Consider the following 18,092-nt stretch of genomic DNA (forward strand, 5'->3'; position numbering starts at 1 on the left):
TGATGGCCTTTTTATTGGCTAGTTTTATATATAGATATACATATGTATATATATATATATATATATATACATATATATATATATATATATACACATATATATATATATATATATATACACACATATATATATATATATATATATACACACATATATATATATATATATATATATATATATATATATATATATATATATATATATATATATATATATATATATATATATATATATATATATATATGAAAATTTGTTACTGGTACACACAGCGAAAAGATTCCCATGCCTGTGTGCAAGTTCAAAAAACAGTTTTTTGAGTCCAACTCAAAGAACCGCACCACCCAGGACTTCAAATATTCAAATAAAGTCAAAGTTTTATTGTCAACGTTTCGGCTCAAGAAGTTTTATTGTCAATCCTGAAGACGGCTCAAGAAGCCGAAATGTTGACAATAAAACTTTGACTTTATTTGAATATTTGAAGTCCTGGGTGGTGCGGTTCTTTGAGTTGGACTCTCTCTCTCTCTCTGTATATATATATATATATATATATATATATATATATATATATATATATATATATATATATATATATATATATATGTATATATATATATATATATGTATATATATATATATATATATATATATATATATATATATATATATATATATATACACATATACATATACATACATATATACATATACATACATACATATATATATATATATATATATATATATATATATATATATATATATATATATATATATATATATACTTCGATTAGGAGTAAATCATCCCTGGACCAGCACTTCCCTTTGTGAATTTGTAGAATTTTGTTTAATTACACACATCAGTTTTCCAAGTATATGTCCAAGTATTGACCGTGCACCCCGAGGAATACAAAAGCAGAGTGCAGACACTTAACAACATTTTGGGATATATAGTGAATAAAGTACCCCCTCTTGTAAAATATAAGGATATTATAAGTTACCAAGGAGTTTCATGACCATATAAAAACACGGTTTTTTTATACAGGTCATGGAACTCCGAGGTAACTTCTAATATCCTCATATTTTGCAACTGGGGGTACTTTATTTATTATAATACACAAGTTTCAGTGAGTCATGTGACAGAAATGACATCAGAACTCACCATTTATAACTGATGACATCAGAATTCACCGTTTATAAGGATAAAATTTACAAGATATTCATGGCTTTTGTGTATTATATATATATATATATATATATATATATATATATATATATAATACAAAAAATGCACCGCACTCCAGGGGCTTGTGAAAATGCAAAAAGATGTGGTTTATTCGACGTTTCGGCTACCAAACCGGAGCCGTCATCAGGAGCAAAAGAAATTAACACACAGAGTGAAGCGCTTTAAAAGCAGTTAAAATTGGCGCCAAAATCAAAATATAGTGACATCATCAAGTGGTGCCCAAATACAAATGTCAAAATTACGTGTAAAAAATACCAAACTTTAGTTATAGTGTGATCATATAGAAAACTATTAAAAGCATCATAACAGAGTATGCGTGGTTATTTGTGACTTCATATGGTGTAAATATCAAGTGTTGATGTTTAAAAGTGATATACTATACCACTGATCTCTGGCTGGGCTGGATCGCAGACATAGGATCGAGCTGATATGATGTATTGAAAGTACCGCAGTGAGACTACGAGAGTGATGTTGATAACCTGAAACGCTACAAAGTAGTGTATCATCGCGGCTGTCAGTCCCGGAACTCTATGATCTCGGCTACAATTGTAACACATTTCCTACTAGGCACGCCCCTCTCCCTTCAACTGACTGTCAGTACGTTCACGTTCTGTTGCTCTAGTCAGGGGAGGGGGAAGCAGTGAAGATTGGAGCGTGGGGGTTAACCAGTTCAGTGCTAGCTTACCACAGCTAGCCCAAATGTTTGAAAAACCTCAAGTCTGCGTCAATCAGGTATTATCCCGATTGCACCGCCGGACTATCAATGAGGGTAAAACCACAATATAATAAAAACTCCATAGAGATAATTCTGGGATGGTTTCTTATCACTCGCTTAAATGTGCCGGTCAGGGTGTCACACTGCAGTAGCCTCTCATCAAGAGTTTTAAAGGGACTTACTGTATCGCTCAACCTAAGTCATCTGACCAGCATCTCGTCCATTTCACACATAACGGACTTTACAGCTCAGTACCATTGTTGCTATCCACACTCAGACTGTAACAGTGTCTAAAAATGGAAAAATTAAAAAGCAGATTAAAAACAAACACCAAGTGTCGGATTATAACCATGTAAATATTTAAATATTCACTCATAGCGTCATTAGAGTACTCTATAACTCAGGCATCAATATATAACATTCAATACATGGAATGATGACGTGGCCTTATGAATTACTATAGCATTTATCTATATTCTCTTATATGTCTATTGCAGCTAAATTACCAGGTCCTGTAATAGGGAGAGTTATCGAAAAATATATTATCCCAAATGAAACTGTATTTAATAGAAAGATGACATAGGTAAAGTCTCGTTGAGTCCTCTTGGGGCCAATGTATCCAAGAGGTAAATCCACCGGGATTCGTGTTGCAGTAGGATTTTATCTCTATCGCCACCTCTAGGTAATTTGGGTATGTGGTCTATGATCATGTGCCTGAACTGCGGAAGGGTATGTTTTTGTCTCAGCCAGTGTCTCGCCACAGGTTGGTCAGCCTTTCCAGAATTGAGTGCCAACCTGATGGCACTCCTGTGATTGTTCATCCTTTCTCGATAGGTGGTAGCCGCTTTGCCCACATAATATAGACCACAAGGGCACCACACTATATATACCACATGATCAGAAGTGCACGTGACTCTGTGTCTTATATCAAATTTCCTTCCATTCCTGGGATGTGTGAAATATTGACCCTGCGACATCCCACTACACGTGCAGCAGCCGGCACATTTATAACATCCCTTCTTCAAAGGAGTTTTAAGCCATGTTGTTTGCTTGTTGGTGGTTTCTACAACATTTTTCTTGACCAGTATATCTCCAAGGTTACGGCCCCTCCTATAGGCAAAAAGTGGTTGTTTGATATCTGAAAAAGGTAAGTCTCGATCATTTCTAATGATTTCCCACCTCTGCTTAACCTTTTCTTTTAGGTACATCGACTTGTCAGTCCATTCTGTAGTAAAAATAACATCCACAGGTGCCTTATCTTTGATATTAGTGTCTTGCAACAAAGTTTGTTGTGTCCAGTGTTTGGCTCTCTCAAGTTGTTCTTGTACCAAAGTATTGGAGTAGCCTCTCTCCAAGAATTGTTTAGTTAATGATGCCAATTGTAGATCTGCGGTTTCTCTATCGGAGTTATTCCTAATGACCCGTAAAAACTGGGAATATAGGACCCCTCGGGCCATATGGGGGGGATGGTGGGTTCTAGCATTGATGAGACTGTTCTTATCTGTCGGTTTGGTGTACAATGTGGTACCCAACCCTCTACCATCTTTATATATAGTAACGTCTAAATAATTGATACTCTTTTTATCATATGTAATTGACAGTCTGATAGGTGAATCTATCTCATTTAGTGCTATATGAAAATCTTTCAATTCCTCCTCTGTGCCTGTCCATATTAGCAGCAAATCGTCAATATACCGTTTATATAAATATATATGTTCTCGTCCCTTTGGTAAAAGAATGTTGCATTCATATTGCTCCATAAAGATGTTGGCAAATGAAGGGGCCACATTGGACCCCATTGCCGTCCCTGCTATTTGTTGGAAAAACTCTCCATTAAAGATGAAATAATTGTGGGACAAAATAATGTCCAACAAATCCACCAAAAAATCAACAGGGGGCATACCTGTATGGGCACGACTCAACGCATTACGGCAAGCAATGACCCCTAGATCCAATGGGATAACAGTGTATAAACTGGTGACGTCCATAGTCACCAGCCAACAGTCATCTGGTAGAGACAGGTCTTTTAAGATTCTCAACAAGTGTGTCGTATCTTTAACAAGTCGATGTACCTAAAAGAAAAGGTTAAGCAGAGGTGGGAAATCATTAGAAATGATCGAGACTTACCTTTTTCAGATATCAAACAACCACTTTTTGCCTATAGGAGGGGCCGTAACCTTGGAGATATACTGGTCAAGAAAAATGTTGTAGAAACCACCAACAAGCAAACAACATGGCTTAAAACTCCTTTGAAGAAGGGATGTTATAAATGTGCCGGCTGCTGCACGTGTAGTGGGATGTCGCAGGGTCAATATTTCACACATCCCAGGAATGGAAGGAAATTTGATATAAGACACAGAGTCACGTGCACTTCTGATCATGTGGTATATATAGTGTGGTGCCCTTGTGGTCTATATTATGTGGGCAAAGCGGCTACCACCTATCGAGAAAGGATGAACAATCACAGGAGTGCCATCAGGTTGGCACTCAATTCTGGAAAGGCTGACCAACCTGTGGCGAGACACTGGCTGAGACAAAAACATACCCTTCCGCAGTTCAGGCACATGATCATAGACCACATACCCAAATTACCTAGAGGTGGCGATAGAGATAAAATCCTACTGCAACACGAATCCCGGTGGATTTACCTCTTGGATACATTGGCCCCAAGAGGACTCAACGAGACTTTACCTATGTCATCTTTCTATTAAATACAGTTTCATTTGGGATAATATATTTTTCGATAACTCTCCCTATTACAGGACCTGGTAATTTAGCTGCAATAGACATATAAGAGAATATAGATAAATGCTATAGTAATTCATAAGGCCACGTCATCATTCCATGTATTGAATGTTATATATTGATGCCTGAGTTATAGAGTACTCTAATGACGCTATGAGTGAATATTTAAATATTTACATGGTTATAATCCGACACTTGGTGTTTGTTTTTAATCTGCTTTTTAATTTTTCCATTTTTAGACACTGTTACAGTCTGAGTGTGGATAGCAACAATGGTACTGAGCTGTAAAGTCCGTTATGTGTGAAATGGACGAGATGCTGGTCAGATGACTTAGGTTGAGCGATACAGTAAGTCCCTTTAAAACTCTTGATGAGAGGCTACTGCAGTGTGACACCCTGACCGGCACATTTAAGCGAGTGATAAGAAACCATCCCAGAATTATCTCTATGGAGTTTTTATTATATTGTGGTTTTACCCTCATTGATAGTCCGGCGGTGCAATCGGGATAATACCTGATTGACGCAGACTTGAGGTTTTTCAAACATTTGGGCTAGCTGTGGTAAGCTAGCACTGAACTGGTTAACCCCCACGCTCCAATCTTCACTGCTTCCCCCTCCCCTGACTAGAGCAACAGAACGTGAACGTACTGACAGTCAGTTGAAGGGAGAGGGGCGTGCCTAGTAGGAAATGTGTTACAATTGTAGCCGAGATCATAGAGTTCCGGGACTGACAGCCGCGATGATACACTACTTTGTAGCGTTTCAGGTTATCAACATCACTCTCGTAGTCTCACTGCGGTACTTTCAATACATCATATCAGCTCGATCCTATGTCTGCGATCCAGCCCAGCCAGAGATCAGTGGTATAGTATATCACTTTTAAACATCAACACTTGATATTTACACCATATGAAGTCACAAATAACCACGCATACTCTGTTATGATGCTTTTAATAGTTTTCTATATGATCACACTATAACTAAAGTTTGGTATTTTTTACACGTAATTTTGACATTTGTATTTGGGCACCACTTGATGATGTCACTATATTTTGATTTTGGCGCCAATTTTAACTGCTTTTAAAGCGCTTCACTCTGTGTGTTAATTTCTTTTGCTCCTGATGACGGCTCCGGTTTGGTAGCCGAAACGTCGAATAAACCACATCTTTTTGCATTTTCACAAGCCCCTGGAGTGCGGTGCATTTTTTGTATTATATGATTATTCCTCACCTGCACCCGGGCAGATGCTATTTGGTTTTGTGTGCACCATTCCCTCTAGTTTTCTATATATATATATATATATATATATATATATACAGTACTTGTTGACTGTACCATAGAAATGCTAAACCTGCTAGGCATATAACATCTATGGAAATGATTGATTTGTGTGCCCCCATCCAATCCCTTCCTTGTCCCTTGTATCAAACCTACTTTGAACCCCTGTATTCAGGTTTCCTTTTTTAGGTGGGTTGTAAAGCACTGTCCACTTCCCTCTTTATGGTTCTGAGCAGTGCTGCTCTCTCTCTGGTTTTCTAATGTCTCTTTGCCTTGACACATTATCATACTGTACAAAAGGCATCAAAACCATAGGGGGGATTGAATCTCCAAAAAATTAGCTCATCCATAAACAAGTATGGCTCATCAGCATGGATTTTTGCTAGCTTTGTACTATCTTATTATTGCAGCATAAAAAATTTGTCAAACATTTAAAATTGTAAAATGAAAGGTGTGCAAACTGCCATTTGCATATTGTAGGGCTTATGTGCAGCCCAATCCCAAATAACAGAACCCATACAGGTATGGGATCCATTATCCCCATAGACTGCATTTTATCAAAATAACCCAATTTTTAAAAAATGATTTCCCTTTTCTCTATAATAAAACAGTACATTGTACTTGATCCCAACTAAGATATGACTAATCCTTATTGAAAGCAAAACCGGCCTATTGGGTTTATTTAATGTTATTTAATGTTTACATGATTTTCTAGTAGACTTAAGTTATGAAGATTCATATTACAGAAAGTTCCGTTATCTGGAAAGCCACAAGTCCTGAGCATTCTGGATAACAGGTCCCATACCTGTACTTGTAAATGTTGCATAGGACAATTCAATGTAGTTTACAGTCAGTATTGTAATGTTGTAGTTATGGTCTTTCAATCTCATAAGTAAAGTTTTCATATAACTTTCAGAGATATTAATGATATTATTAGGGATGCACAAATCCAGGTACAAGAGTGGGGTTGTGGGTGCACTCCTAAGGCCATATAAAAAATATTTAAATACAATAATCCCCTGTCTAAAAAGAGAAAACAGGGTTTTTTGTTACAAAGTTATGATCATAAAATTGGTAAGCCGCCATACCACGTCAAGGTAAACCCCATACGGCGGTCCCTAACCTGTTTACCTGTGATCAAAATTTAAAACCTTGGTTTCAATCTGGACTAGATCCTCCCCCGCCACCTGCATATGCGGCTTTTGAAGGGGAGACTGCCCAGACCAACGCCCATTTAAAAAAAAAAAAAATGTGATTGTGAAGAGACTATAATGAAGGAAAAGTAAAGTTGTATATATAAGTGCACACTTGTGTGTGTATGTGTGTGAGTATAAGTATAAGTACAGGTGTGAGTATAGATTTAGAGGGAGATGAAAAAGGAAAAGCTAAATGTGAAGTGTGATAGGTGTAATGTGTGTGGGTCTGTGCAAGTGTTACCTAGTGATAAGTGCAGCAAATATAATGAGTGTCTCACAGGCGTTGGTAATAAAAAGGCCAAAGCCTCCCCAGCCGCTAGCATTTGTGGCTTTTAAGGGAGAAAAATTGCCCAAACCCAGGATTCAGTTCAGGATTTGGCCGTTTTTCAGCAGTATTCAGCCAAATCCAAGTGCCTGGCTCAACCAAATCCCGAATCCAAGTGCCTGGCTCAACCAAATCCCGAATCCAAGTGCCTGGCTCAACCAAATCCAAACAATGATGTGACTTTTCATCACACAAACACTGTTCTCTATCCCCCTCATTTCTCTAATTTACATATGAAATTTAGGGTTTAAATCCAGTTCAGTATTCCGTCGAATCCTAAAATAGTAGATTCGATACATCCCTACACGTTATATTGAATTATATTATAATTAAATATAATTATATATAATAACAGGAGATCTGGATGAAAAACACATTTGTTGTTGGCTTATAATAACATTTTAATAATTTTATGTTTGTGGTCTCTGCTGGGAATTCATGCTATACTGCTGTATGCTCTACATTTTAAGGTATGTAGTGTCAATTATTCTCACTATGTGCCATTTTATTTTTCAAGGGGGATCAAGACGCTTCAGTGGAGCACAGTGGCATCTGCAGAAAATCATCAATGACTCTGTAGACAGCTCCGATGATGAATTCTTCGATGCCAGAGGTTTGTTCATCTGAAAAGATGCAAATAATGTGTTGCTACAGTAGTTTTTGTTAATTAGAATCATGTCCCTCTACCATTCAGAGCTGGAAAGTATTCTGCATAAGAAAGTTATTTTACAGTGCAATTCCCACAATTCTCTAATACCCAGTAGCTACTGGAGAATGCTGATTGTTCATTGGTAAATAACAGCTTGTATGCTGGCAGGGCTCATAATGTCCCAGGTAAAAAATATCTATGACCACTTGGCTCAGTCTAATGCTTCTCTGAAATGGTTTACAAAAATTGTTTATGCTTATGGCACAATGGTCCCCATTTAGCCAAGGCAGTGCAAATTAGTAGACCTCAAACGAAGAAGAGCTTAGCAAAAAGCAGGTGAGGCTTGTTGGATCAAAAATTTTCACCGCTTTTGCTTTACAGATGTTAGAATTTATGGTTTAATTCTTGGAAGGTACAATATAAATACTACGGGGCCAATTTACTACCAATCAAATTTCTATTTTTTCCATGTGGTTTCCCTATTCTTGTGAGATTTATTAAGTGTAAGACCATGAAAAACTCTAATACAAAAAAGTTGTTGAGGTCCTATAGAAGTAAAAGAGAGCTGCCCTGATTCAGTTGGACGTTTTTAAATCAATTCAGACTTTCAGAGATTTTCGGATTTTTTTTTCGCTAGAAAATGTCCAATTTTTTTTTTAATTTTTAGAGGTATTTGTATTCTTTTCTCTACAGAGCTTTTTTCATTCAGGCTGTTTAAATTTAGATTTTTTATTTAATTCCATGACATTTGTGGTTTTAGGGAAAGTAAGTTTAGTTGTGGTTTTCAAAAACCTCTAGAACCACTAAAATGAGATTGTTGAAAAATAGACCACATACTTTCCAGACATAAGAAATGTTATCCTCTTAACACACACACATAAGTTTTAATTAGTACATTAATTGTCAAGAAATGCAAATATAGTATACTGTACAAAACCATCATTGGATATGTCGATTTCAAAGTTGAAGAACGGAAGCATGTTGTACTAGACATTTACTATTATGCTATGGGTTATTCAATGGAAAACGTACAGATTGTGGTTGGTTAGCATGTCCACTACAGTATCTTCGGATGCTCATGAAAATATAAAGGAAATCCTGCATAAAGATAATAGAAATGAAGTAACAACTGCTGCTTTTCAATTGGATTTAAAAATAACTTTTTAAAAGTTTTGGGGGCAGGTCCCACAATTTCCTGTATTTATGCTTTACACAGCTACTCCTCCTGGGGCAGACCAGATCAAGCCCCAAAATAGTCCCTTACAACTCATGTTCTAAGCACATTAACAAGCCTGGTGTCAGCCAAATCTTTACTTGAACATCAAGTCATCTCTTCAAACTCAAAGAGATCATAGATTACACCTTCTGAGTGAGGTGTATCATTGCAATCACAGATGAATTTAAAGCATAAGAGAGCACCTAGGATAATGAGGAGCAACCACCATCTATGCTACACCATCCCTGTGCTCTTCTGGGACTGAAACAGAATGACATTACACCAGTCAATGAATGAAATAAAGCCCCTGCAGATTGTAACACTCTGTAAGTTAATGGAGACATAACACCCTCCAATCTTGTAGGTAAAATTTAATAATAAATAGGGATGGTTTTACTTTTGGCCACAAATTAATATTATCTTTAAAAAGAGCCCATTTATTAGACCTCCCCATAGATCCCCTATGGTCCTATGGTCCCTGTCCATGTTCCAAATGAGGGGTGAGCATGTCCTAATGGTTCCTGCCAGACGCACAATAGGGAGGGGTAGCCAATCACAGCCCTGCAGGCACACAAGCAAAGACAGGCTCCAGTTCCCTATCAGGTCAGCCTAGCTGTAGATGTAACAGATGGGTGGCACCAGGGCCGCCATCAGGGGGGGGCAGGGGGGAGAGTTGTAGGGGCCCCGAGGGTAAGATAACTTGATTAGCCGGGCCCCCCGTCTTTCTGAGGGCTGCTGACTTTGAGAAGGCATGGACGTTCAAGGGGCCCTGGCCACCAATTTTCTTAAAATGTGGGGGGGGCCTGGCCACCATTTTTTTGTCCACCAATTTTTCTCTCTCACGTGGGGTCCTAGCCACCAATATTTTTAAATGGGGGGGGGGCCTGGCCACAAATATTTTTATGGGGGGCCCTGACCACCAATAGGGGGCCCAGGAAATTTTTTCATATGGGGCCCTGCGATTTCTGATGGCGGTCCTGGGTGGCACTAGTAGGGTTTTTGCAGAAATTTCCAATGAAACAGTCCAAAACATGACTTTTTTAAAGCACAATCCTTCTATATTAAAAGAGTATAATGAATTGTATTTTACAAAATATATAAAAAATATTAAAATAAAAGTCATTACAAGGAACGTTTTGGAGCACTTGATACTCGTCCAGGAGTTTTCATGTGATAAACCTTTTTCTCACTGAACTGAATCTGGGCCTGTGTATCCTATTTGCATAGGTTACATAGGTTAGATAGAAACATTTTTTCCATGATCAGTTGAATTATCTGTTGAAACCAAACATTTTTTTTAAGATGCATATTTGCAAATTGTTTCAAAATGGCAAGATTTGTGGGTTTGCCAAATTATTATAAGTATTATAATAATTATTATAAGACTCGCCAAATTATTTGTGAGAGATTAAACTCTAAAATTGAATGTTAGCAAATCATTGGTTTCATGTGCTTACATGGCTATTTGCCAAACCCTAGGATAATAACCAAATATTTGTACAGGGTGAAGTTGATCCTGTGCAGCCTCAAATATATTTCCCAGTAATAAGCTCAATGGGTGTGTTTATCACCTGAAATGTTATCAGTTAAGTGAAGGTGCCTCTGAACAAGACTGTTGGTTTGTGGTATATTTCTGTGCTAGGGTTTGTAAAACAAACTATTCTTATGGCCAGTGGCAATGAAATATTCAGACGTTTTTCTGGAAAGTAAGAATGCCTTTGTGTAAGCTTTTATTCCCTCTTAATTTTTCATCAGGGATGTGGAAACATAGGACTGCTGTCTTATATTAAGCGAGTAATCATTCATTGCAGCTTATTGGCTATTCAGTTGTGTGTAAAATGCTGTAGTTTATCTCTTTGAGCAGTTGTATTTGCCTGATTCATTTAGTAGCAAACATTAATAAACAGAATCATACCCATTTAACATGAAATAAATGTCTCTTTGACTTTGCAAACACTGCCTGAATTTAGTAAGAAAAATTTTCAACATCACAATTTAACACTTTAAGAATAAGTGGCAGAAGAGACCAGTATTTTCCTAGGATCTGACAGGTCTGTACCCAGAAAGGTTACTAAACATACAAGTGCTGCTGTATTGTATGTGACTATATATATGACACGATTGTGAGTATAAAATGCATTTGCTGCATATAATACTTAATAAAAAAAAAGACTATTTTATTGTTCTTTTCATTAGTATGAGGCATTCCTGGTGACAGCAGAAGAGGTCTCCTCCAAGAGTTCTATTTCATTGTATGTATGTATAACTTTATTTGAAAAGTGCTGTTAAGGAGCCGCAGCGCAGTAAAGTGCATAAAAGTACAATATATATAAAAGTATACACAGGGAAGACAAATCACATAATAAATATATACAGAATCATATCGGGACAAGGAGTTTAAGTGCTATGTGCTAAGAGACATAGTGGGAAGGAGATTCCTGCCCCATAGAGTTTACAGTCTAAGTGGATGGGAGGCTAACATACAGGCACAAATTGGAGATGAGAATGTGCACAAGTTCAAGCATAAGCAGGAGGCACAGGATCAGGCTAATGTTTTAGTGCTCCAAAAATGTAGGCTTTTAGTTTTTTCTTGAAGTGATTGAGAGAGGATTCCTTACAGAGGAATTCAGGGATGGAGTTCCAGAGATAAAGAGCAGCAAGATAGAAGGGTTTGAGACGAGAGGTGGCAGTGGATGTGGATGGTGTGAAGAGAAGGTGGCTCTGAGAAGAGTGGAGAAGACGACTAAAAACGTATAGCGAGACAAGAGAAGAAATGTAATGAGGAGCAGAGGAGTGATTGGCTTTGAATATTAGTAGAAGGCTTTTATATGTTATCCTTTGCTTAACAGGCAGCCTCGCTAAGGATTTTAGTTGGGGTTGAGCAGGTTTCCTTTTAGGAGAGAGCAGAAGTATCCTGGTAGCAGAGTTTAAGATTGATTGGAGAGGAAAGAGACGGGAGTTAGGAAGACCGGTTAGGAGGAGATTGCAATAGTCTAAATGGGATAAGATAAGGGCATGGATTAGTGTCTTGGCTGTGATTTGTGAAAGAAACTGGCGTATTTTTGCTATATTACGAAGGAAGAAATGACAGATTTTGGCAGCATTATTAATATAGTTAAAAAAGGAGAGGGGACTGGTCAAAGATGACCCCTAATCAGCGTGCTGAGTTAACTGGGTTAATGGTCATGCCATCAATAGTAATGGTGAAAGGAAGAGAAGGGCTCGGTTTGGGTGGAAAAACCAGGAGCTCAGTCTTGGCCAAGTTGAGCTTGATGTGGCGTTGGTTCATCCAGGAAGAGATAGCTACTATCTGGGTTTGAACTTCAGCAGTTAGTGAGGGAGTGTCTAAATATATCTAAATGTCATCGGCATACAGGTGATATTTAAGGCCAAATGAAGATATAAGGTCTCCTAAAGAGAGAGTGTACAAGGAGAACAACAGAGGACCAAGTACAGAACCCTGAGACACCCCCACATGATGATGAGAGGATTTGTTTGCAAAAGTAACAGAAAAGGAGCGGTCAGAAAGATAGGAAGAGAACCAGGATGCAGCTTGATCACGGATACCAATTTCTTTGTTAACAGTGGGCTATATTATCTCCATGATGGATAGCAAAGTTTTGGAATGGGTGTTTTCACTCTGGGAAAAAAATACTCCTTTGCTCAATGATGCAAAGCCTTCCAGCAGACCCTCTGCAACATACTGTATTTTATACTCACAGATGTGTTGCAGCAACCTCTTCACAATGGCTAAGGGAGTTGCAGGCCCATGTAGCAACTTGTTGGCAGGGGTTGTCTCATTATCTGTAAGACAACTTAGTCTCCAGACATCTTCCTGGACAGCTGGCTCTCAGCATCAAAGTCACACGAGAATGTCAGGCAGATAAAGAACATAGCAGGTGATTCCAACTCATCCTGGCACCACGATTTCATAGACCTAATCTCCAGACTTCCGTTTCATAGTCACCTTCCACATTTAAAGGCAAAATTGGAAACTTTTTCAAATTCTCAAAAGATGCTTTCTAGGGTATATTATACCCAAGGAATGCTTACAATTGTGGCAAAGGTTTTAACTATTCTAAACTGGCATTTTCATACTTGCACCAAGCTATACAGAGATCTCTCAGATTTGTTAATTATTATAGACATTTTATTAAAGATGTTTCCTCTCATGTTTCTCCAATTCTGTCTCTGATGTACTTTAAATGAGAGAAACACCGTGTCTGGCCTCCACAAGCCTTAGAAGCCTTTAAGTCATTTAAAGAGTTCTTCGCATTTGCATTTTTCTCAGGTATATTGATCCTTGTCTGCCTTATTTTATCAATATTGTTGCCAGGTATGTGCTTCCAAAAGTCAAGAAACAGATGGAAAATTACATCAATCTGCTTACTACTCTATGAAGTTCTCTCCACCAGAATTAAACTATGATAAAGATGGGAATTGCTCATCATTTAATTAGCTTTGGATCATAAAAACCTGGATTAAATCGAGACCCTTAAGAAACTGAATCCTAGGCAGGCCAGATGGACACTCTTCCTTACTTGATTCAACTTCATTATTACTTATCGTCCTGGCCGAAAACATGCAGATGCTCTTTCTTGAAGCTTCAACCACAAGGAACACCCTAGAGAGGATAATGACCCAATTGTTCTTCCTTGTACAATAATTGATTCTGCTCTTCCTCAAATTGCTTTTCAGATCCAATCTTCTCAGTTATCTGCTTCACCCTAAAACTCAAATTGGCATGATCTATCTTCCTTTTGAACATAGATCAGAAGGAACACCTGGGGGTGTAAAAGACTATGGATCTATTGAATTGTCTTGTTTGGTGGCCATCTATGAAGAAAGATGTCAAAAACTTTATATTTCCCTTTACAGTCTGTGCCTCTTCCAAATCTAGCCATTCCTTCCATGCGGACTCTTACAACCTCTGCCTGTACCTTTTCAACCCTTGACTCATTTAGCCATGGAGCTTATTGTTGAACTTCCACCCTTCAAGGGTAATACAGTAATTTGGGTGGTAAAAGATCACTTCAGCAAGATGGTGCAAATGGCTTAAACTTCTGCTGTGGAACTTTATCAACTCTTTATTCTTCACATTTGTTTGTCTTCATGGCTTTCTGACAGAAATTGTGTCTGACAGAGGTTCCCAATTAATTTCCAATTTTTGTGCAAGTCACTTGATATCAGTCTCCAGTTTTCCTCAGCCTATCACCCTTAATCAAATGGAGCAGCTAATTAAGTTACTCAATCTCTGGAAGAATTTTTGAGATGCCATGAATTTCACTTCCAGGATGAATTGTCTGACCTTCTTCCTTGGGCAAAATTCGCCCATAACAATGCTTCCTATACCTCTTTGTGAAGGTCACCATTTATGTGTGTTTATGTTCAGCATACTCAATAATCTTCCCATGATTTTCTTCTTTCAGATGTCCCAGCTGCCAATGACGGTATGGTCCACATGTCTGCAATCTCCAATAAAGCAAGTTTGGAGAAAAGTTCTATTGCACAGAAAACCTATGCTGATAGGAAACATAAATATTCTCCTCAATACTCTGTTGAGGACAAGGTTTGGCCATCTACCAAAAATATTTATGTAAGAATTCCTTCTTCAAAATGTTGTCCCAAATTTTATCAGCCCTTTCTCTATCGAGGACATTAACAACCCTGCTCCTGTGATTGTAGATGCCCAGCAAGAATATGTGGTTGAAAAGGTTTTTGATTCCAGAATCTCCAGAGGCTCTTTACAATACCTTATTCTTTGCAAAGGTTTTGGTGATATTGGTCCTGTTGTTCCCTCTTCAGCACCAGCTGGCACTCCTTTCCTCTTTGGCCGCACATCCAATATGGCGGTGGCCATGGCTGCCATGTCGGGGACCCATTGGCACTGGCATGTGATATCATCATGACATGGTTTGGTGCCAAATTCTAAGTAAAAATACACAAAGGATCCAAGTTAAATGCCTGAATATAGGGCTTATTCTGTCCTGCTGTTTCTGACACGCTTGTTTGATTCTGACTACCCTGATCCTGATTACCTTTGTCTGAATTTCAACTAAGTGACAACTCATTCAGATACAGTGTATTGGACTTTGTCTTTCTTTGTACACCATGATTCAAACCTGATAAAGGCCGAGTAGGTATTGACAGTCTGCCATTTTTACATAAAGATGAGATATGAACACACAAATTGAAGTTCTGTTGCAGATTAAGGCAACATTTCCGGAGTTAAACATATTCATTTTGCTTTTGGTAACTTACATGGCAACAGAACCTTAATTTAGGTATATTAGTTATTTAAAAAAACATTGTTTGTTTTGCTTTAAGATAAATTATTTTTCTGAGGTATAGCATGTTCAACCTCAAAGGGTCACTTAAACCTTCCTTGAAAAAAAATCCTAATGAAGCAGACGGCAAGCCATTTACCTGATTAAAACTAATGACTCTATTCAAACCAATTTTGGCTTACATTCAAGAGCTTTATAAGGATATATTAGGGAAGTTTTTTAAAAGGCACGCCTGGATCAAATAAGCATACAAAAATAATAATTGCAGCTTAATAATTATGGTACTACTGGACAATATTATAAGGAAAGCAAGACTGATAATTTGCAAAGATAAACTCAGAGGGGCCAGTTTTAAAAAAAAACGGCTACACTTATAACAACTGTTTGGTTACTAGCTTTTGGAAGAATGACATGCAAACATAATTATGTATTGGACAGGAGTGAGTGAATAATTAATTTTTTAAGATGGCCATATGCATAAAGCTCGCCAAACAAGTTATTTTTTGCCTGATTTGTCCACCTATGTCCTGTGCACTTTGCAACGCGCTCTCTTTATGAAGTCCTGACATTGTTGTAAATAGACCAATAGACCATGGCCTTAGACAATTTTTAAATGCTGTGCTGTTATTTTGAGGTGTCGTGGATGCTGGATAGTTGCAGTGTGGTGGATTTTGCTTTAATGAATTTACTGGATAAGATGGATGACTCCAAAAGCCAGAAAAATAGATGAAAAGACGAAGAACATAGGATTTTATTTAGTAACACTATAAATGTACAAGGTGCAGTTGATTTATTACAGTGCATTATGTGCCTCGCTACGACAGAATACCAGATGCCTTGCCTTTTCCATTCCTACCGAGTCTACTCTGTTTCTCACTCCAGAGAAATGTATTTACAAATAGCCGGCATTTATAAAATTAACTCCTCTACTTCAGCTGAGCAAATCAGCTCATTATTGTTATCCCAAGGAAGAGTTATTACTGGCTTTAATTTCTTGGCCAAATAGAAACATAGCAACCTCTTGCCGCATGGGCATTTGATGTGAGGCTTTGAATGCTCACCATGGCAACCAGAAGAATATGACAATAGCTGAATATGCGTCCATTCGCATTATCGCTCTTCTGGTCTGGCTGTGTTAGAGCTGCCATAAAATCTCACTGATAACTCTATCTGTCTGGAGCTGTCTCTGCAAACTGTTCAGTAACTTTTAAGCGAGATTTCATATGTTCTGTGTTTCAATCAAATCATACAATTAAATAGTTTTTTTTTTTCTATACAGTGCATTCAAAATATCAATGCCGCATTCCAGAGGTGAAAGGTGTTTCTGAATTCCATTTTGCAAAAAAAAAAAAAAAGCATAAAGACAAATTGTGGCAACAGTTCTGGTGCTATACAATAAAGGAAGATATGTCTAGAAAACTCGTGTAGTGGTTTTCAAAGTGGCCCTGAGACATTTGTTCAGAAAGCCAAACCGATAGTCATACATCCAGGTCATGTGCAAATTGTGCAGAACTGTAAGTTCCATGCAGGATGCTGCCACTTTGCAGAGTGATTTGACTAAATTGGAAAACTGGACAGTAAACTGGAAAATGAGGTTCAATGCTGATCAATGCAACAAGTCCTTGTGACAATTTGAAACAGTTGCATTTGTACGCAGCTAACCGTCCCCTGAATAAATGACGTGAACGTGGGGCAAGATCAGCTGCAGTAAGATTGCAACATTTTACAGCATCTATAAAATGTCCGATACTTTTGGTATAAGGCAGACAACCTGCAGCTTGCTTCTGTTTTGCTTGTCTCCTCGCAGCAAGAATAAAACCATTCCACTGAACCCTGAACATTCTAAACATAAACATGAACTTACTGCACCAAAAGTCTAATCAAACGAATGATTTATGCTTTCAAAGTTGGCCACAGGGGGGTCATCATCTTGTAACTTTGTTAAACATCTTTGCAAGACCAAGACTGTGCACATGCTCAGTGTGATCTGGGCTGCTTAGGGATCATCATAAATTATCAAAACAGCACAAGTCAAATAATATCTACCAGTTGCCGATACAGCAAGACTGATTAATAATCAGAATATGCAGACTGCACTGGGTCCTGTGTTGTCATGTAATCTAATGTGGATTTTATAGTTTTTGTATTGTTTAATAAAAACTTTCTCCAATTCTGCAGAACCAGTGGTTGCAGCAAAATAACCCTCCAAATAGAATCCCAGTTTATCTGTCTAAATCTGGCTCCATGATCTTTGTTCCTGCAGCTGGAGTAAGGGCAGAGACAAACGCTGATATTTCGGGAGATTAGTCGTCCAGCGACAAATCAATTCTTCTTCGGGCGACTAATCTACCTGAACTGCCTTCCCGCCGGCCACTTGGAACCATTCGTTATCCGAAGTCGCACGAAGTTGCCTCACAAGGAAACTTCGGGCGACTTAAG

General features: G+C 38.0%; 1 protein-coding gene across 1 annotated transcript in view; it reads left to right on the top strand.

Moving 5' to 3' along the window:
• Positions 1-18,092, top strand: part of pitpnm3.L (PITPNM family member 3 L homeolog) — a 310,738-nt gene that overhangs the window by 145,772 nt on the left and 146,874 nt on the right. The window contains exon 2 of the mRNA XM_041581872.1: positions 8,019-8,114. Within this exon, the coding sequence (XP_041437806.1) occupies positions 8,019-8,114 (96 nt within the window). The remainder of the gene's footprint in view (positions 1-8,018; positions 8,115-18,092) is intronic.

This window comes from Xenopus laevis, chromosome 2L (genome assembly GCF_017654675.1).
Source record: "Xenopus laevis strain J_2021 chromosome 2L, Xenopus_laevis_v10.1, whole genome shotgun sequence".
Classification (NCBI taxonomy): domain Eukaryota; kingdom Metazoa; phylum Chordata; class Amphibia; order Anura; family Pipidae; genus Xenopus; species Xenopus laevis.